The following is an 18656-nucleotide window of genomic DNA, read 5'->3' as shown; positions in this document are numbered from 1 at the left end:
GGAGACCACTTTTCCCGGGGCAGAAAACAGGGCGCTACAGCCAAGTTGTGACTGTGGTGTCTCCACTGCTCCACCAGCAGAGGGTTGTGATATCGATTCCTGGTACGTTGACTGACCAGGTACTAGGAGTAAAGTCCACGGAACTGTGCCGATCCGAGCAGACAGTGGAAGAGGAACATCATGCCTAAACTCAAAGACCAAGACACTCACAATCATCGTCCTCTGCCTCATTGGACAACAGATGGCTTGTTGCCGGATGCTTGGACGCTCTCTGCAGCGTCGACGGCCTGCCGGACGTCATTTCTCCCGGCGTTCCCCTCGGCTCCGGGAGAGAAGGAGTCCCGCTGACTCCTGCGGAGAACTTTATGGGCCAGGAGACTGCAGGTCTTCTTGTACTGATGCCGCAGCAGCGAGTAGACGAAGGGGTCGCTGGCGGCTTTGCCGTAGACCAAACATTTGGACAGCACCCCCCAGTGAGGGTTGATGGGCTCCGGGGCGAAGAGCTCCACGATTCTACCTCGAACAAAGCAGAGAAAACAGAGATGGAAAAGTCAAACACGGTGAGTGTTGGAATAATTGTTTGTAAGTTATCACAAAAGAAACGTTGTATTATGAATGCTGTCTTTCGAGGCCTAACAAGAGGAAGAATGCTCGTGAAACGCCACTGTGATTTCAACACGGACAGATGGCAGGATCTGCTCAACTTCCAGAGGAACTCTCTTTGAAGTGTTAAACGAACTCTCTCTGAAGTATTTCACAAACTCTCTTCCAACTATTGTCAGGTTTGTCACTGACGGTTTAGTTATGTTTTGAGTTTTTCCTCTGTGTGTGTGTAGTATTTCCTGTCAGCGCTCTTGTTTTGGTTCTGTTTCCTGTTTCTCCCTGAGTGCTGTGTCCCCTCAGCTGTGGCTGATTGGCACCTGACCACACCTGGTGTCAATCAGCCAGCTGCTATTTATACCTGCCCTACCCTCCAGTCACTGCTGGATCATTGTCATCACTACCTGTCGTGTCATTGCCAATGTCATTGTAGTGTCTACCTGTCCTTGTCGCTGTCGTCATAGCGGTAAGCTGTTCCTTATAACTATTTACGGTTGGTTTCTCCTAGCTTCTTGTTTTCCTGTTAGCCAGATCCTGTTAGCCGTTTGCTATTTCTAGTTTTTCTGTTTTCTGGTTCCTGTTTCCATTTTGCCTGTTCCTAGTTTGTGTTTTTACTTTATTTTGAACATTAAATCATGTTTTCCCGTATAACGCCTTCCGCCTTCTCTGCATCTTGGGGTTCGCGTCCTACAAACTCTGACATAATGATCCAGCCTAGTACGAACCTCGCGTAGATTTCCTTGGCGGAGAGACTAAACAAAGCTTTATCGTTGATGGCCGAATCAGAAAAAAAGCTTTGCCTCTTTTTGCAATCCCTCCCACCCATCCCTGTCCTGTGTTGGTTTCTCGTGGGACGTCTTGGATCCGTCCCTTGAGGGGGGGGCTATGAGTAGCTGTGCAGCTGGGGAGGCACAGCTACTCCTCACCCCAGTGGGTCTGCAACAGACGGCGCCATCCTCTCCGGTGGGCCGGCGGACGCCACCATGCAGTCCGGTGGGCCGGCAGACGCCACCATGCAGTCCGGTGGGCCAGCAGACGCCACCATGCAGTCCGGTGGGCCGGCAGACGCCACCATGCAGTCCGGTGGGCCGGCAGACGCCACCATGCAGTCCGGTGGGCCGGCAGACGCCACCATGCAGTCCGGTGGGCCGGCAGACGCCACCATGCACTCCGGTGGGTCTACAACCTACGGCACCACCATCCTGTCCGGTGGGCCAGCAGCAGACGGCGCCACAACCCTCCTCTCCGGTGGGCCAGCAGCAGAGGGCGCCACCATCCTCCTCTCCGGTGGGCCAGCAGCAGAGGGCGCCACCATCCTCCTCTCCGGTGGGCCAGCAGCAGAGGGCGCCACCATCCTCCTCTCCGGTGGGCCAGCAGCAGAGGGCGCCACCATCTTCCTCTCCGGTGGGCCAGCAGCAGAGGGCGCCACCATCCTCCTCTCCGGTGGGCCAGCAGCAGAGGGCGCCACCATCCTCCTCTCCGGTGGGCCAGCAGCAGAGGGCGCCACCATCCTCTTCTCCGGTGGGCCAACAGACGCCGCCGCCATCCTCCCCGGTGGGCCAGCAGAGGGCGCCACCGCCATCCTCCCCGGTGGGCCAGCAGAGGGCACCACCACCATCCTCCCCGGTGGGCCAGCAGAGGGCGCCACCGCCATCTTCTCCGGTGGGCCAGCAGAGGGCGCCACCATCGTCTCCGGTGGGTTCTCCCACACCGGCGGACGAGCCGCCTCGCCAATTGCGGCGGCGTTCAACTCGCCGTCGCCACCTAACTCTTCCCCGCTGGTTGCGGGGACACTTGGCCTGGTGGCCCACCTCCTTGTCCTCCCTCCACCCTCCCGTGACTTTGGACTGTTTTTTGGGGGGGGGGTTCCTAGAACGTCTGGTATCCGTTGTGGGAAAGGGGGGCTACTGTCAGGTTTGTCACTAACGGTTTAGTTATGTTTTGAGTTTTTCCTCTGTGTGTGTGTAGTATCTCCTGTCAGCGCTCTTGTTTTGGTTCTGTTTCCTGTTTCTCCCTGAGTGCTGTGTCCCCTCAGCTGTGGCTGATTGGCACCTGACCACACCTGGTGTCAATCAGCCAGCTGCTATTTATACCTGCCCTACCCTCCAGTCACTGCTGGATCATGGTCATCACTACCTGTCGTATCATTGCCAATGTCATTGTAGTGTCTACCTGTCCTTGTCGCTGTCGTCATAGCGGTAAGCTGTTCCTTATAACTATTTACGGTTGGTTTCTCCTAGCTTCTTGTTTTCCTGTTAGCCAGATCCTGTTAGCCGTTTGCTATTTCTAGTTTTTCTGTTTTCTGGTTCCTGTTTCCATTTTGCCTGTTCCTAGTTTGTGTTTTTACTTTATTTTGAACATTAAATCATGTTTTCCCGTATAACGCCTTCCCCCTTCTCTGCATCTTGGGGTTCGCGTCCTACAAACTCTGACAACTATTTGGTAACCAAGGTCAACGCTATTTACGACCCGCTGCCCTCTTGAAGTCCCTGTGGTCAGGAGACGGGAGGGGTTATCCATTGTCCTCCAACACCTGCCCCAGCTGGATCCAGGAAGAGCCCAAGCCCGAGAAATCCTCTTCTTGAACTTCAAAGCGACCGAAAACAATGACTGTTTTACATACTTCCCATTCCTGCTGTGACATGTGTTGGTGCGTTGAACATTGAACATCTGAATAAATGAGGAGACGAAAATCTTCTTCGTCAGAGCGTGGTGCAGGACTGTACAGAGAGTGCAGTGGCCATGTCTCTCCTCAATACTGAGTCCAAATTGAATTCTGTCTCTGTTTGATTCCTTGCCTTTTGCCTTGTTTAATAGATGTCCTCAGTGTTTGAACGTGACAGTGAGGACGGGGGGAAGAAGCAGTGACTTGTTAGATCAAATTTAATTGGAGTGGAAGACGCAAACGAGCCTCCCCCCCTGGCGACGATTTCTCGGAAATGTCATCCGAGTGTCTGCAAATGTCAAGCCCACTGGTGTCCTAATGCGTCCGATTGTGTTCAAGTGAAAGTAACAAGCAGAAGCATTGTTTTGTGGCTAATCTGTCCTTAATTACACGCCTCCTACTTCCATCCCACCGATCTAACGGCTTGTGACAGGTCGCCGGCGCCCACGCAACGGGCAAAAATGCTAATGACAGCCGCTGATAGCGTCGCGCGCTCATTAGCTCGCGCCGCGCCGCTCTCGTCCCGACACTTGCCGGAGATTAGGAGTGTTGACAAAAATCGATGAGCCGCAAGAGTGAATCCTGATTATCAACGTGGACATTCTGACGACAGACTAAGAGAGAGATCCCCACTCTACCGCCCTCTGAGTCCAAGTAAATAAGTCCTTCTAATGGCCAGATGGATAGTCATCGATTGTGTGAGGCAACAAATAGTGTGCAGTACTGGACGTACACCAGCAGGGGCAGCGTTGACCCAGTCTCAACTGCAGTAGAATCCACAGAGGGATCCGCTATGGCCCCGTTTAAACTGCACACCAAATCTGCCCAAATGTTGGCCCTCGAGTCACACAGATCAGAGGTTTTTTGCCAGTCCAAACACTGTAAAGTCCTTCAAATCTAATCTGGGGTTAGGGTTCGGGTTAGGTTTGGGGTTAGGGTAAGGGGTTAGAGGGTTAGGGTTAGGGTTAGCGGGTTAGAGTTAGGGCTAAGGTTAGGGTTAGGGTTAGGTTCAACCCTACCTTAACCCTAACCCCAACCCTAACCAGTTTTCACAAGAATCCCAACGTTGTGGAATCGGCATTTGCGTTAAACTGCCATAAATTCCAAACTATAAGCCGCTAACTTTTTCCTACGCTTTGAATCCTGCGGCTTAGGGTTAGGGTTAGGGTCAGGTTTAACCCTACCTTAACCCGAACCCTAACCCTAACCCTAACCCGTTTTCGCAAGAATCCCAACGTCCGCTATGGCCCCGTTTATCCTGCACACCAAATCTGCCCAAATGTTGGCCCTCAAGTCACACAGTTCAGAGGTTTTTTGCCAGTCCAAACACTGCAAAGTCCTTCAAAACTAATCAGGGGTTATGGTTCGGGTTAGGTTTGGGGTTAGGGTTAGGTTTAGCGTTAGGGTTAGGGGTTAGAGGGTTAGGGTTAGGGTTAGGGTTAGAGTTAGGGCTAAGGTTAGGGTTAGGGTTAGGTTCAACCCTACCTTAACCCTAACCCTAACCCCAACCCTAACCAGTTAGGGTTAGGGTTAGGCTTAGGGTTCGCAAGAATCCCAACGTTGTGGAATCGGCATTTGCGTTAAACTACCATAAATTCCAAATTATAAGCCGCTACCTTTTTCCTACGCTTTGCATCCTGCGGCTTAGGGTTAGGGTTAGGGTCAGGTTTAACCCTACCTTAACCCGAACCCTAGCCCTAACCCTAACCCGTTTTCGCAAGAATCCCTATGGCCCCGTTTATCCTGCACACCAAATCTGCCCAAATGTTGGCCCTCGAGTCACACAGATGTTAGGTTTGGGGTTAGGTTTGGGGTTAGGGTTAGGTTTAGCGTTAGAGTTAGGGGTTAGAGGGTCAGGGTTAGGGGTAGCGGGTTGGAGTTAGGGCTAAGGTAAGGGTTAGGGTTAGGTTCAACCCTACTTTAACCCTAACCCTAACCCCAACCCTAACCAGTTAGGGTTAGGGTTAGGGTTAGGCTTAGGGTTCGGGTTCGGGTTAGGTTTGGGGTTAGGGTTAGGTTTAGCGTTAGAGTTAGGGGTTAGAGGGTCAGGGTTAGGGTTAGCGGGTTGGAGTTAGGGCTAAGGTAAGGGTTAGGGTTAGGTTCAACCCTACTTTAACCCTAACCCTAACCCCAACCCTAACCAGTTAGGGTTAGGGTTAGGCTTAGGGTTCGCAAGAATCCCAACGTTGTGGAATCGGCATTTGCGTTAAACTACCATAAATTCCAAACTATAAGCCGCTACCTTTTTCCTACGCTTTGCATCCTGCGGCTTAGGGTTAGGGTTAGGGTCAGGTTTAACCCTACCTTAACCCGAACCCTAACCCTAACCCGTTTTCGCAAGAATCCCAACGTCCGCTATGGCCCCGTTTATCCTGCACACCAAATCTGCCCAAATGTTGGCCCTCGAGTCACACAGATCAGAGGTTTTTGGCCAGTCCAAACACTGCAAAGTCCTTCAAAACTAATCTGGGGTTATGGTTCGGGTTAGGTTTGGGGTTAGGGTTAGGTTTAGCCTTAGGGTTAGGGGTTAGAGGGTTAGGGTTAGCGGGTTAGAGTTAGGGCTAAGGTTAGGGGTTAGGGTTAGGTTCAACCCTACCTTAACCCTAACCCTAACCCCAACCCTAACCAGTTTTCGCAAGAATCCCAACGTTGTGGAATCGGCATTTGCGTTAAACTACCATAAATTCCGAACTATAAGCCGCTACCTTTTTTCTACGCTTTGAATCCTGCGGCTTAGGGTTAGGGTTAGGGTCAGGTTTAACCCTACCTTAACCCTAACCCTAACCCTAACCCGTTTTCGCAAGAATCCCAACGTTGTGGAATCGGCATTTGCGTTAAACTACCATAAATTCCAAACTATAAGCCGCTACCTTTTTCCTACACTTTGCATCCTGCGGCTTAGGGTTAGGGTTAGGGTCAGGTTTAACCCTACCTTAACCCTAACCCTAACCCCAACCCTAACCAGTTTTCGCAAGAATCCCAATGTTGTGGAATCGGCATTTGCGTTAAACTACCATAAATTCCAAACTATAAGCCGCTACCTTTTTCCTACGCATTTAATCCTGCGGCTTAGGGTTAGGGTTAGGGTCAGGTTTAACCCTACCTTAACCCTAACCCTAACCCTAACCCGTTTTCACAAGAATCCCAACGTTGTGGAATCGGCATTTGCGTTAAACTACCATAAATTCCGAACTATAAGCCGCTACCTTTTTCCTACGCTTTGAATCCTGCGGTTTAGGGTTAGGGTTAGGGTTAGGCTAGGGTTAAACATAACCCTAACCCTAACCCTCTAACCTTAACCCTAAGAATCACAACAACCTCCTGCGTCTTCCACAACCCATCTCATATCAATGCATGACACTTGCTTTTCAGTTCATTTTCTAATATTACATGATCAAATATTTTTTCTAAGTGTCAAAGTCTGGATTTTTTCTAAGTGTCAAAAAAATCGGGAGATTTTTTCCAAGTGTCAAAAACTCTGGATTTTTCTCAAGTGTCAAAAAGTCGGAAATTTTTTGAAATGTCAAAAACTCAGGATTTTTTTTGAAATGTCAAAAAATCTGGATTTTTTCCAAGTGTCAAAAAGTCTGGATTTTTTCTAAATGTCAAAAAATCGGAAATGTTTTCGTCCAAGAATTGGGATTTTTTTCCAAGTGTCAAAAAGTCTGGATTTTTTCTAAATGTCAAAAAGTCTGGATTTTTTCTAAATGTCAAAAAATTGGGATTTTTTCTAAATGTCAAAAAATTGAGATTTTTTCTAAGTGTCAAAAAGTCTGGATTTTTTCTAAATGTCAAAAAATTGATATTACATTATTATTACACCCAAAATGTGGTTTATATTACTCTTTCAATGTCTGTCTATTTGTATTTGTGTTGGACTTTACCTTCTGCTGTTACCAAATATCATTATTTTAGTTTGATTGAGATTCAAAGATAGTCTGTTTTTGTCAAACCGTCTCTTTAATTCGTTCATTTCTTCTGTTATTATTTGCTCAAAGTGAGTAGCAGTCATGGCTGATTGTGATTGTCGTCGGATTGTACGTACGTCTGGGGACTACAGGCGGAAATTAGCCTTTGGCTATAAAACCAGGCATATTCACATATTATATATATTGTATGTTCAGTAATATGTGCTGTGCTTATATTTATCAAATGTCTACAATGTCTACACCAAGTGGCCCCAATAATCCAATAAATTAAGCTCATGACGCAGTAAATTGAATGATGCGGACACATATGTTACTGGATTCTTTTTTCTGCCTCGGACACTTTGTATGTGTAAGTCATATGCAACTATCATTATTTGATTTATATTGACTGTTTTACACTCTTCAATGAAGGACACTTTTGACCTGAGCTAATTTGTGTGTTTAGCTTCCATTAGCCTCGCCCTGAAACCGTTTATACTACCTTTGGTAAATGATTTATGTCGCTTTTATCAAAACATTTAGATCTAAATTGATATAATCCCATTCATGTTCATACCAGATCAATATTCAGACCAATGCAGTCTTAAAGTCGTTGCTTGTGAAGACAGGAACTGTGCGGTCGGTCTTAAGAGTTTTGACGGCAGGTACGGCGTGAGAGTCTGTTGAAATAAAAAGTGTTTCTCGCCTTACTGTCGGTCGTTTTTTCTTAATAATGGTCTGACGGCAGCCGGCGTCATTTGGCAAAAACAGCGACTGAGTGTCAAAAAGTCAGACATTTTTTCGTCAAAAAGTCTGGATTTTTTTCAAAGTGTCAAAAAGTCGGGATTTTTTCTAAGTGTCAAAGAGTCGGGATTTTTTCTAAGTGTCAAAGAGTCTGACATTTTTTCGTCAAAAAGTCTGTATTTTTTCCAAGTGTCAAAGTCTGGATTTTTTCTAAATGTCAAAAAATCAGGAATTATTTCTAAGTGTCAAAAAGTCTGGATTTTTTCTATATGTCAAAAAGTCAGAATTTTTTTTGTCCAAAAATTGGGATTTTTCTAATTGTCAAAAACTCTGGATTTTTTCTAAATGTCAAAAAGTCTGGATTTTTTCTAAATGTCAAAAAGTCTGGATTTTTTCTAAATGTCAAAAAATTGATATTTTTTCTAAGTGTCAAAGTCTGGATTTTTTCTAAGTGTCAAAAAATCGGGAGATTTTTTCCAAGTGTCAAAAACTCTGGATTTTTCTCAAGTGTCAAAAACTCAGGATTTTTTTTGAAATGTCAAAAAATCTGGATTTTTTTTGTAAGTGTCAAAAAGTCTGGATTTTTTCTAAATGTCAAAAAATTGATATTTTTTCTAAGTGTCAAAAAATTGGAAATTTTTTGAAATGTCAAAAACTCAGGATTTTTTTTGAAATGTCAAAAAATCTGGATTTTTTTTCTAAGTGTCAAAAAGTCTGGATTTTTTTCTAAGTGTCAAAAAGTCGGAATTTTTTTCGTCAAAAAGTCTGGATTTTTCTAAATGTCAAAAAATCGGGATTTTTTCTAAATGTCAAAAACTCGGGATTATTTCTAAGTGTCAAAAAGTCAGGATTTTTTTCGTCAAAAAGTCAGGATTTTTTCCTAGTGTCAAAAAGTTTGGATTTTTTCTAAAACTCAAAAAGTCGGACATTTTTTCGTCAAAAAGTCTGGATTTTTTTTCTAAATGTAAAAAAATCTGGATTTTTTCCAAGTGTCAAAAACTCGGGATTTTTTCTAAGTGTCAAAAAGTCGGAAATATTTTCGTCAAAAAGTCTGGATTTTTTTCTAAATGTAAAAAAATCTGGACTTTTTTTTCTAAAAGTCAAAAAGTCAGAATTTTTTTGGTCAAAAACTTGGTATTTTTTCTTGTGTTTTCATGCTCTAAAAAGGTGCGTCCATTCTGAGCACCTACCGTATGTCACTGAAATGCTTTCCTGGCAAACAACGGGCCGGAACAGCAAACTCCAAGCCTTTTGGGGGAAGAAGCAGGTGCCAGTATACGCATGCGTGCTCACCTGGTGATGACGTAGGGGGTGAAGCACACCACGAAGGTGCCGATGAAGGTGCTGATCTTGTTGGTGGCCCTCTGTCTCCTTCGCTTCTGTTCGTCCAAACACTTCTGCCGCACGCTGCCAAAGAAAACATCATCAAGCCTGCAGGTGGCTCGTGGAGCAAGGAATGCTGGGAAATGTGTGATTTAGCCACATGGGAACTTTCTTTCTGGTATGGACTAGGGTTGTCTCCATACCAATATATCGGTACCAAAATGTATTTTGATACTTTTTCGATACTTTTCGAAATAAAGAACCACATAAAAATGTCATTATTGAACAAAAAATCTTAGGGTACATGAAACATATGTTTATTATTGTCATTTAGTCCTTTAATAAAATAGTGAACATACTAGACAACTTGTCTTTTAGTAGTAAGTAAACAAACAAAGACTCCTAATTAGTCGTATGCAGTAACATATTGTGTCATTTATACACCTATTATTTTGTACACATTATAAAAGACAAACTGTAAAAATTGATTATTAGTCTACTTGTTCATTTACTGTTAATATCTGCTTATTTTCTGTTTCAACATGTTCTATCTACACTTCTGTTAAAATGTAATAATCACTTATTCTTCTCTTCTTTGATACTTGGCATTAGATTTGGATGATTTTTCCAAGTGTCAAAAACTCTGGATTTTTCTAAAGTGTCAAAAAGTCTGGATTTTTCTAAATGTCAAAAAAATCGGGATTTTTTTCTAAATGTCAAAAACTCGGGATTATTTCTAAGTGTCAAAAATTCAGGATTTTTTTCGTCAAAAAGTCAGGATTTTTTCCTAGTGTCAAAAAGTCTGGATTTTTTCTAAAAGTCAAAAAGTCGGACATTTTTTCGTCAAAAAGTCTGGATTTTTTCTAAGTGTCAAAAGGTCATAAATTTTTTCGTCAAAAAGTCTGGATTTTTCTAAATGTCAAAAAATCGGGATTTTTTTCTAAATGTCAAAAACTCGGGATTATTTCTAAGTGTCAAAAAGTCAGGATTTTTTTCGTCAAAAAGTCAGGATTTTTTCCTAGTGTCAAAAAGTCTGGATTTTTTCTAAAAGTCAAAAAGTCGGACATTTTTTCGTCAAAAAGTCTGGATTTTTTTTCTAAATGTAAAAAAATCTGAATTTTTTTTCTAAATGTAAAAAAATCAGGATTTTTTCTAAATGTCAAAAAATTTATATTTTTTCTAAATGTCAAAGTCTGGATTTTTTCTAAGTGTCAAAAAATCGGGAGATTTTTTCCAAGTGTCAAAAACTCTGGATTTTTCTCAAGTGTCAAAAAGTCTGGATTTTTTCTAAGTGTCAAAAAGTCAGAAATTTTTTCGTCAAAAAGTCTGGATTTTTCTAAATGTCAAAAAATCGGGATTTTTTCTAAATGTCAAAAACTCGGGATTATTTCTAAGTGTCAAAAAGTCAGGATTTATTTCGTCAAAAAGTCAGGATTTTTTCCCAGTGTCAAAAAGTCTGGATTTTTTCTAAAAGTCAAAAAGTCGGACATTTTTTCGTCAAAAAGTCTGGATTTTTTCTAAGTGTCAAAAAGTCAGAAATGTTTTCGTCAAAAAGTCTGGATTTTTCTAAATGTCAAAAAAATCGGGATTTTATCTAAATGTCAAAAACTCGGGATTATTTCTAAGTGTAAAAAAGTCAGGATTTTTTTCGTCAAAAAGTCAGGATTTTTTCCTAGTGTCAAAAAGTCTGGATTTTTTCTAAAAGTAAAAAAGTCGGACATTTTTTCGTCAAAAAGTCTGGATTTTCTTTCTAAATGTAAAAAAATCTGAATTTTTTTTCTAAATGTAAAAGAATCTGGATTTTTTCTAAATGTCAAAAAATGTTTATTTTTTTCTAAGTGTCAAAGTCTGGATTTTTTCTAAGTGTCAAAAAATCGGGAGATTTTTTCCAAGTGTCAAAAAGTCGGACATTTTTTGAAATTTATTATTGTCATTTAGCCCTTAAATAAAATAGTGAACATACTAGACAACTTGTCTTTTAGTAGTAAGTAAACAAACAAAGACTCCTAATTAGTCGTATGCAGTAACATATTGTGTCATTTATACACCTATTATTTTGTACACATTATGAGGGACAAACTGTAACAATTGATTATTAATCTACTTGTTCATTTACTGTTAATATCTGCTTATTTTCTGTTTCAACATGTTCTATCTACACTTCTGTTAAAATGTAATAATCACTTATTCTTCTCTTCTTTGATACTTGACATTAGTTTTGGATGATACCACACATTTAGGTATGGATCTGATACCAAGTAGTTACAGGATCATACATTGGTCATATTCAAAGTCCTCATATGTCCAGGGACGTATTTACTGACTTTATAAACATAATATACATTTTAAAAAGAGGAAAAAAGATTTTGTGACGATAAAAAATATAGATGTAATCATAGTAGTATCAACTAGATACGATGTTGTACTTGGTATCATTACAGTGGATGTCAGGTGTAGATCCACCCATGGCATTTGTTTACATTCTGACGCCGGTGAGCTATTGTATCCTCCTACAGTGTGTAGTGAAGCATGTTTAGCTATTCCTCATCCTCCTGTGATAATGCTACTTGTAAGAAACGTACTTTATTTGTCGCCATGGAGACAAGGATTAGTGATTTAGAAGCAGCTAAAACATTGTCGACTGCGGATGCACTTTAGCCTCTACCTAGCTACTAACTTCACCTTTATCTTTACCGTATTTTCCGCACTATAAGGCGCACCTAAAAACCACAAATTTTCTCAAAAGCTAACAGTGCGCCTTATAACCCGGTGCGCTTTATTACGATTCATTTTCATAAAGTTTCGATCTCGCAACTTCGGTAAACAGCCGCCATCTTTTTTCCCGGTAGAACAGGAAGCGCTTCTTCTTCTACGCAAGCAACCGCCAAGATAAGCACCCGCCCCCATAGAACAGGAAGCGCTACCGCCCGCCCCCGGAAGAAAAAGAAGCGCGCGGATATTTCGTTTCATTTCCTTTGTGTGTCTACATCTGTAAAGACCAGACTACAAAATGGCTCCTACTAAACGACACGCTTATAACGCAGAATTTAAACTTAAGGCAATAAGTCATGCCGAAGAACACGGAAATAGAGCAGCAGCAAGAGAATATAACATAAATGAATCAATGGTGCGTAGGTGGAGGAAGCAAGAAGATGACCTGCGCCAGGTAAAGAAGACAAAACAGAGTTTCCGAGGGAACAAAGCACGATGGCAACAGTTGGAGGACGAACTTGAACAGTGGGTTGTTGAGCAGAGAGCAGCAAGCAGAAGTGTCAGCACCATCACTATTCCAATGAAGGCAACAACGCTAGCAAGCGAACTTCACCTGGATGATTTTAAAGGTGGTGCTTCTTGGTGTTTCCGGTTTATGAAAAGACGCAATCTCTCCATCCGCACACGGACCACTATTTCACAGCAACTGCCTAACGACTTTAAAGAAAAGCTGGCTACTTTCCGTGCATATTGTAAAAAGAAGATAGCGGAAAAAAAGATCCGGCCAGAGAACATTATCAACATGGACGAGGTTCCACTGACTTTTGATATTCCTGTGAACCGCACTGTTGATACAACGGGAGCACGTACGGTGAATATTCGCACCACAGGGAATGAGAAGTCGTCCTTCACTGTGGTTCTAGCTTGCCATGCTAATGGCCAGAAACTTCCTCCCATGGTGATATTCAAAAGGAAGACCTTGCCAAAAGAGACCTTTCCAGCCGGCGTCATCATAAAAGCTAACTCGAAGGGATGGATGGATGAAGAAAAGATGAGCGAGTGGTTAAGGGAAGTTTACGCGAAGAGGCCGGGTGGCTTTTTTCACGCAGCTCCGTCCATGTTGATATACGACTCTATGCGCGCCCACATCACAGATGGTGTCAAAAAACAAGTGAAGCACACAAATACAACACTCGCCGTCATTCCGGGTGGATTAACCAAAGAACTCCAACCGCTGGATATTGGTGTCAACAGGGCATTCAAATCACGAGTGCGAACGGCGTGGGAAAAATGGATGACCGAAGGCGAACACACCTTCACTAAGACGGGCAGACAGCGCCGGACGACATACGCCAACATTTGCCAGTGGATTGTAAATGCCTGGGCAGATATTTCGGTCACAACTGTGGTCCGAGCTTTCCGGAAGGCAGGATTCACAGAACTACTGGACAACAACAGCGACACTGACTCCGATGACTTCGAAGAGACGGAGCCGGCCATTTTGGAACCCACGCTTGCGCAACTTTTCAATTCGGACACCGAAGACGAAGAATTCGAAGGATTTACCGGTACGAATGAAGAATAACTTCAGAAAGTGAGCGCTATGTTTATTTTGTGTGTTGTGACATTAACGTTCGAGCAACATTACCGGTATGTTGCTATTGCTCTACACCATTTTGAATTTTACTATGTTTGTGATTGCACATTTGTACATTTTGGGACAGAGTTGTTAGAACGCTGGTTTTCAATATATTATTAAAGTTTGACTGAACTATCTGACTGTTTTTTTGACATTCACTTTAGCGCAGCGTAGGCGCGGCTTATAGTCCGGGGCGGCTTATTGGTGGACAAAATTATGAAATATGTAATTCATAGAAGGTGCGGCTAATAATCCGGTGCGCCTTATAGTGCGGAAAATACGGTACTTTTTACACCAAAATGTGTCCATTCTCCCTTTTCTGTCTCCACACTGTGTCTGCTTGCAAGTACTCTGTGTGTGCGCGCTGCCGAACATGCTCCTCTGCTCGTAAATCCAGCAATGTCTTGACGTGACGACGCGCCTTCATGCCCGTTTAAAAAAAAACATGTCGAACCAGTACTTTTCAAACAGAGTATAGTACTATTTTTGATATATTAGTACCGCTATACTCTACTAGTACCAGTATACCCTACAACCCTAATATCGACTTTATATTCAATACAGAGTGGCGATTTAAAGTGCCCCAAACGTCATACGTTCATGTTTTCTATGTGTTTGTCTCAGCTTCTATCATCACACACAGTGGGCATTTAGCCTTAAATCTGCCTGGCGACAAGTGATGTCACCTGCAGAAATACTGTCATTAGTGCAGTTCTGTTATATTGAGAAACATAATTATATTATCCATTATGTCGAATCAGATTAGTCCCACTTTTAATCAAACATGATGAATGGGAGGGGCTTCAAAAAGCGCTGCTTTGCTTCTCTGTGGTACTTTTGTTGACAACATTGCCACACATGCAGCATTAATGGCATAATAAATGGCAACAGGTGGATACTCGGGTTAATTATGTACCTTCTCCCATTTAGTGCGGGGGTCAAACTTCTTTTTACTGAGGGCCACTTGGCAGTTATGGCTGTCCTCAGAAGGTCGTGTGGACCAGTGAATATAAATGACTATTAATGCATAATCGCCACATGAAATTATTACACTTTTGCCTACGCATTCGATAACTACACAATTTTACATACTCTTTGATGGCGAACTTGCTTTGAAATTACAAGTCAAGCATCTATTTAAGCATCTATTTTTATTCTAACTAAAAAATGATTGGGCTATAAGGTGGAACCTCGATTTACAAACTTAACTGGGTCTGAACAGTGTTCCTAAATAGAAAAGTTTGTACAATGAAGCAAACATAAACATGAATAAGTGGTCGCAGCCTCCACAAAAGTCCATATTTTTTTTTACAAGTTTGCACACTTTGAATACAATATAAAGTGCCATACAGTACTGTGTATCAAACAAGGCCAACTTTCTATTTCGTAACAAATCCAAAACGACGACAACCGGCTGAACCGTCCCTCCTCTTATGCACCACTCATTGTCACTAGCCGCAGTGGTCTGAAGTTTTTCAAAATGTCAAAAAGTCTGGATTTTTTCAAAGTGTTGACAAAAAATTTCCGACTTTTTCACACGTAGAAAAAAATCCAGACTTTTTGACACTTAGAAAAAAATCCAGACTTTTTGACATTTAAAAAAAATTCTGACATTTTAACATTTAGAAAAAATCCGGACTTTTTGACACTTAGAAAAAATCCCGACTTTTTAACACTTGGAAAAAATCCCGACTTTTTGACACTTTGAAAAAAATCCCGAATTTTTGCCACTTAGAAAAAATCCCGGCTTTTTGACACTTAGAAAAAATCCCGACTTTTTGACACTTTGAAAAAAATCCCGATTTTTTGACACTTAGAAAAACTCCTGACTTTTTGACAAAAAATACTGACTTTTTGACACTTAGAAAAAATGCCGACTTTTTGACAAAAAAAAAAATGCCGATTTTTTGACAAAGAAAATTCAGACTTTTTGACACTTACAAAAAATCCCGACTTTTCGACACTTACAAAAAATCCTGACTTTTTTATAACTTACAAAAAATCCTGACTTTTTTACAAAAAAAATCCTGACTTTTTGACACTTAGAAAAAAAATCACAACTTTTTGACACTTACAGTAGAGAAAATTCCGACTTTTTGACACATACAGTAGAAAAAATGCCGACTTTTTGACGAAAAAAATGCCGATTTTTTGACACCTAGAAAAAATCCCGACTTTTTGACAAAGAAAATTCCGACTTTTTGACACTTACAAAAAATCCCGACTTTTCGACACTTACAAAAAATCCTGACTTTTTGAAAATTACAAAAAAATCCTGACTTTTTGACAAAAAAAATCCTGACTTTTTGACAAAAAAATCCTGACTTTTTGACACTTAGAAAAAAAATCACAACTTTTTGACACTTAGAAAAAATCACAACTTTTTGACTCTTAGAAAAAATCCCGTTTTTTGACACTTAGAAAAAAATCATGACTTTTTGACACTTAGAAAAAATCCAGACTTTTTGAAACTTAGAAAAAATCTAGACTTTTTAACATTTAGAAAAAACAACAACTTTTTGACACTTTGAAAAAATTCTGACTTTTTAATATTTAGAAAAAATCTCGACTTTTTGACACTTGGAAAAAATCCAGACTTTTTGACACTTAGAAAAAAGTCAGACTTTTAAATATTTAGAAAAAATCCCGACTTTTTGACAAAGAAACTTTTGACACTTACAGTAGAGAAAATTCCGACTTTTTGACACATACAGTAGAAAAAATGCCGACTCTTTGACAAAAAAAATGTCGATTTTTTGACACTTAGAAAAAATCCCGACTTTTTGACAAAGAAAATTCCGACTTTTTGACACTTACAAAAAATCCAGACTTTTCGACACTTACAAAAAATCCTGACTTTTTGACACTTACAAAAAAATCCTGACTTTTTGACACTTACAAAAAAATCCTGACTTTTTGACAAAAAAAATCCTGACTTTTTGACACTTAGAAAAAAATCACAACTTTTTGACACTTAGAAAAAATCACAACTTTTTGACTCTTAGAAAAAAATCCCGTTTTTTGACACTTAGAAAAAAATCACGACTTTTTGACACTTAGAAAAAATCCAGACTTTTTGAAACTTAGAAAAAATCCAGACTTTTTAACATTTAGAAAAAACAACAACTTTTTGACACTTTGAAAAAATTCCGACTTTTTAATATTTAGAACAAATCTCGACTTTTTGACACTTGGAAAAAATCCAGACTTTTTGAAACTTAGAAAAAATCCAGACTTTTTAACATTTAGAAAAAACAACAACTTTTTGACACTTTGAAAAAATTCCGACTTTTTAATTTTTAGAAAAAATCTCGACTTTTTGACACTTGGAAAAAATCCAGACTTTTTGACACTTAGAAAAAAGTCAGACTTTTAAATATTTAGAAAAAATCCCGACTTTTTGACAAAGAAATTCCTACTTTTTGACACTTTCAAAAATCCCGAGTTTTTGACACTTTCAAAAAATCCCGACTTTTTGACACTTAGAAAAAAGTCAGACTTTTAAATATTTAGAAAAAATCCCGACTTTTTGACAAAGAAATTCCAACTTTTTGACACTTTCAAAAAATCCCGACTTTTTGACACTTTCAAAAAATCCCGACTTTTTGACACTTAGAAAAAATCCCGTTTTTTTGACACTTTGAAAAAATCCCGATTTTTTGACACTTTGAAAAAATCCCGACTTTTTGACACTTTGAAAAAATCCAGATTTATTGACACTTAGAAAAAATCCCGACTTTTTGACAAAAAAAAAAAGCCGATTTTTTGACACTTAGAAAAAATCCCGACTTTTTGACAAACTAAATTACGACTTTTTGACACTTACAAAAAATCCTGACTTTTTGACACTTACAAAAAATCCTGACTTTTTGACAAACAAAATCCTGACTTTTTGCCAAACAAAATTGCGACTTTTTGACACTTACAAAAATCCCGACTTTTCGACACTTACAAAAAATCCTGACTTTTTGACACTTACAAAAAATCCTGACTTTTTGACAAAAAAAAATCCTGACTTTTTGACAAACAAATCCTGACTTTTTGACACTTAGAAAAAAATCACAACTTTTTGACACTTAGAAAAAATCCCAACTTTTGAAAGGAAGTGTAAAAAGTGTCGTACCTGGGGTGGATGTCCACCAGCAGCAGCAAGGTCTGCATGGTGATGACGTCAATGCGCCTGCAGTGGAACCTGGCCACCTGCAGCACCTTCAGGTAAGTCCCGCACATGGCCAGCAGGGCCAGCAGGAAGGTGAGGGTGTGCAGGGCCACGGTGAAGACGGCAAAGTGCAGCCCGCCCGCCTTGGCGCGGGCGCCCCGCAGGGTGCACGACGCGTAAAGCGGGTGGTAGCCCACCCAGGAGCGGCAGGAGGCGGCGGTGGAGAAACACAACGAGTGCGCCCAGGTGTAGCCCAGCGCCACCACCGCGTCCCGGTGCCGCACCCTGGAGTGGTAGCTGAGCGGGAAGACCACCGCCACCCACCGGTCGATGCTGAGCGCCGCCATGGTCAGCATGGAGTTGGCGGTGAGGAACGTGTCCAGGAAGCCGACAATCTGACACAACGCGCCTCCTCCGCCGGGGCTGCGGTGGTGCCCCGCCGCCGCCGCCAGGAGCCCCGCCAGGGTGAGCGGCATGTTGCACACGCACTGCAACAGGTTGCACAAGCTCAAGTTGAGGATGAAAAGAGCCGGGACTTGCTTGCGGATCTCCGGGTTGTAGAGGAAGCAGATCAGCACCGCCAGGTTGGACAGCAGCGACACCGCGATGATGGCCGACAGCAACGCGCACGCGGCAAAGTCCGCCGCGTGCATCACGTCCGCCGTGCCTCCTCACGTGATGTCCGCCGTGCCTCCTCACATACGCGCGCGCACGACATCCGCCGTGCCTCCTCACGTAAGCGCACGCATGACGTCGGCCGTGCCTCCTCACTTGATGTCCGCCGTGCCTCCTCACATAAGCGCGCGTACGACGCTCGCTGTGCCTCCTCACATAAGCGCGCGCACGACGCCCGCCGTGCCTCCTCAGATAAGCGCGCGCACGACGCCCGCCGTGCCTCCTCACGTA

At 42.0% G+C, this 18656-nt stretch overlaps 1 protein-coding gene across 1 annotated transcript; it reads right to left on the bottom strand.

The window, feature by feature from the left end:
* Positions 1–97: 97 nt before the first annotated feature.
* Positions 98–18403, bottom strand: LOC133611900 (G-protein coupled receptor 26-like). The gene is made up of 3 exons (XM_061969344.2): positions 17715–18403; positions 9211–9324; positions 98–513 (listed from the first exon to the last, which is right to left on the bottom strand). Exons 1-3 carry the CDS (start codon positions 18401–18403, stop codon positions 228–230), a joined length of 1089 nt encoding a protein of 362 aa, XP_061825328.2. The 3' UTR covers positions 98–227.
* Between the last annotated feature and the right edge of the window lie 253 nt (positions 18404–18656).

The sequence above is a fragment of the Nerophis lumbriciformis genome, linkage group LG02, assembly GCF_033978685.3.
Source record: "Nerophis lumbriciformis linkage group LG02, RoL_Nlum_v2.1, whole genome shotgun sequence".
NCBI classification, from domain to species: domain Eukaryota; kingdom Metazoa; phylum Chordata; class Actinopteri; order Syngnathiformes; family Syngnathidae; genus Nerophis; species Nerophis lumbriciformis.
Note: the sequence above shows the minus strand (reverse complement) of the source record. Positions and strands in the feature narration are given on the sequence as shown.

Coding starts and splice junctions, on each gene's coding strand:
- LOC133611900 (XM_061969344.2), bottom strand. CDS start 18,403: ATGCACGCGGCGGACTTTGCCGCGTGCGCGTTGCTGTCGGCCATCATC. Junction 9,325..17,714: donor CTGGTGGACATCCACCCCAG/GTACGACACTTT, acceptor TTTCTTTGGCAG/CGTGCGGCAGAAGTGTTTGG. Junction 514..9,210: donor ACCCCCTACGTCATCACCAG/GTGAGCACGCAT, acceptor TGTTCGAGGTAG/AATCGTGGAGCTCTTCGCCC.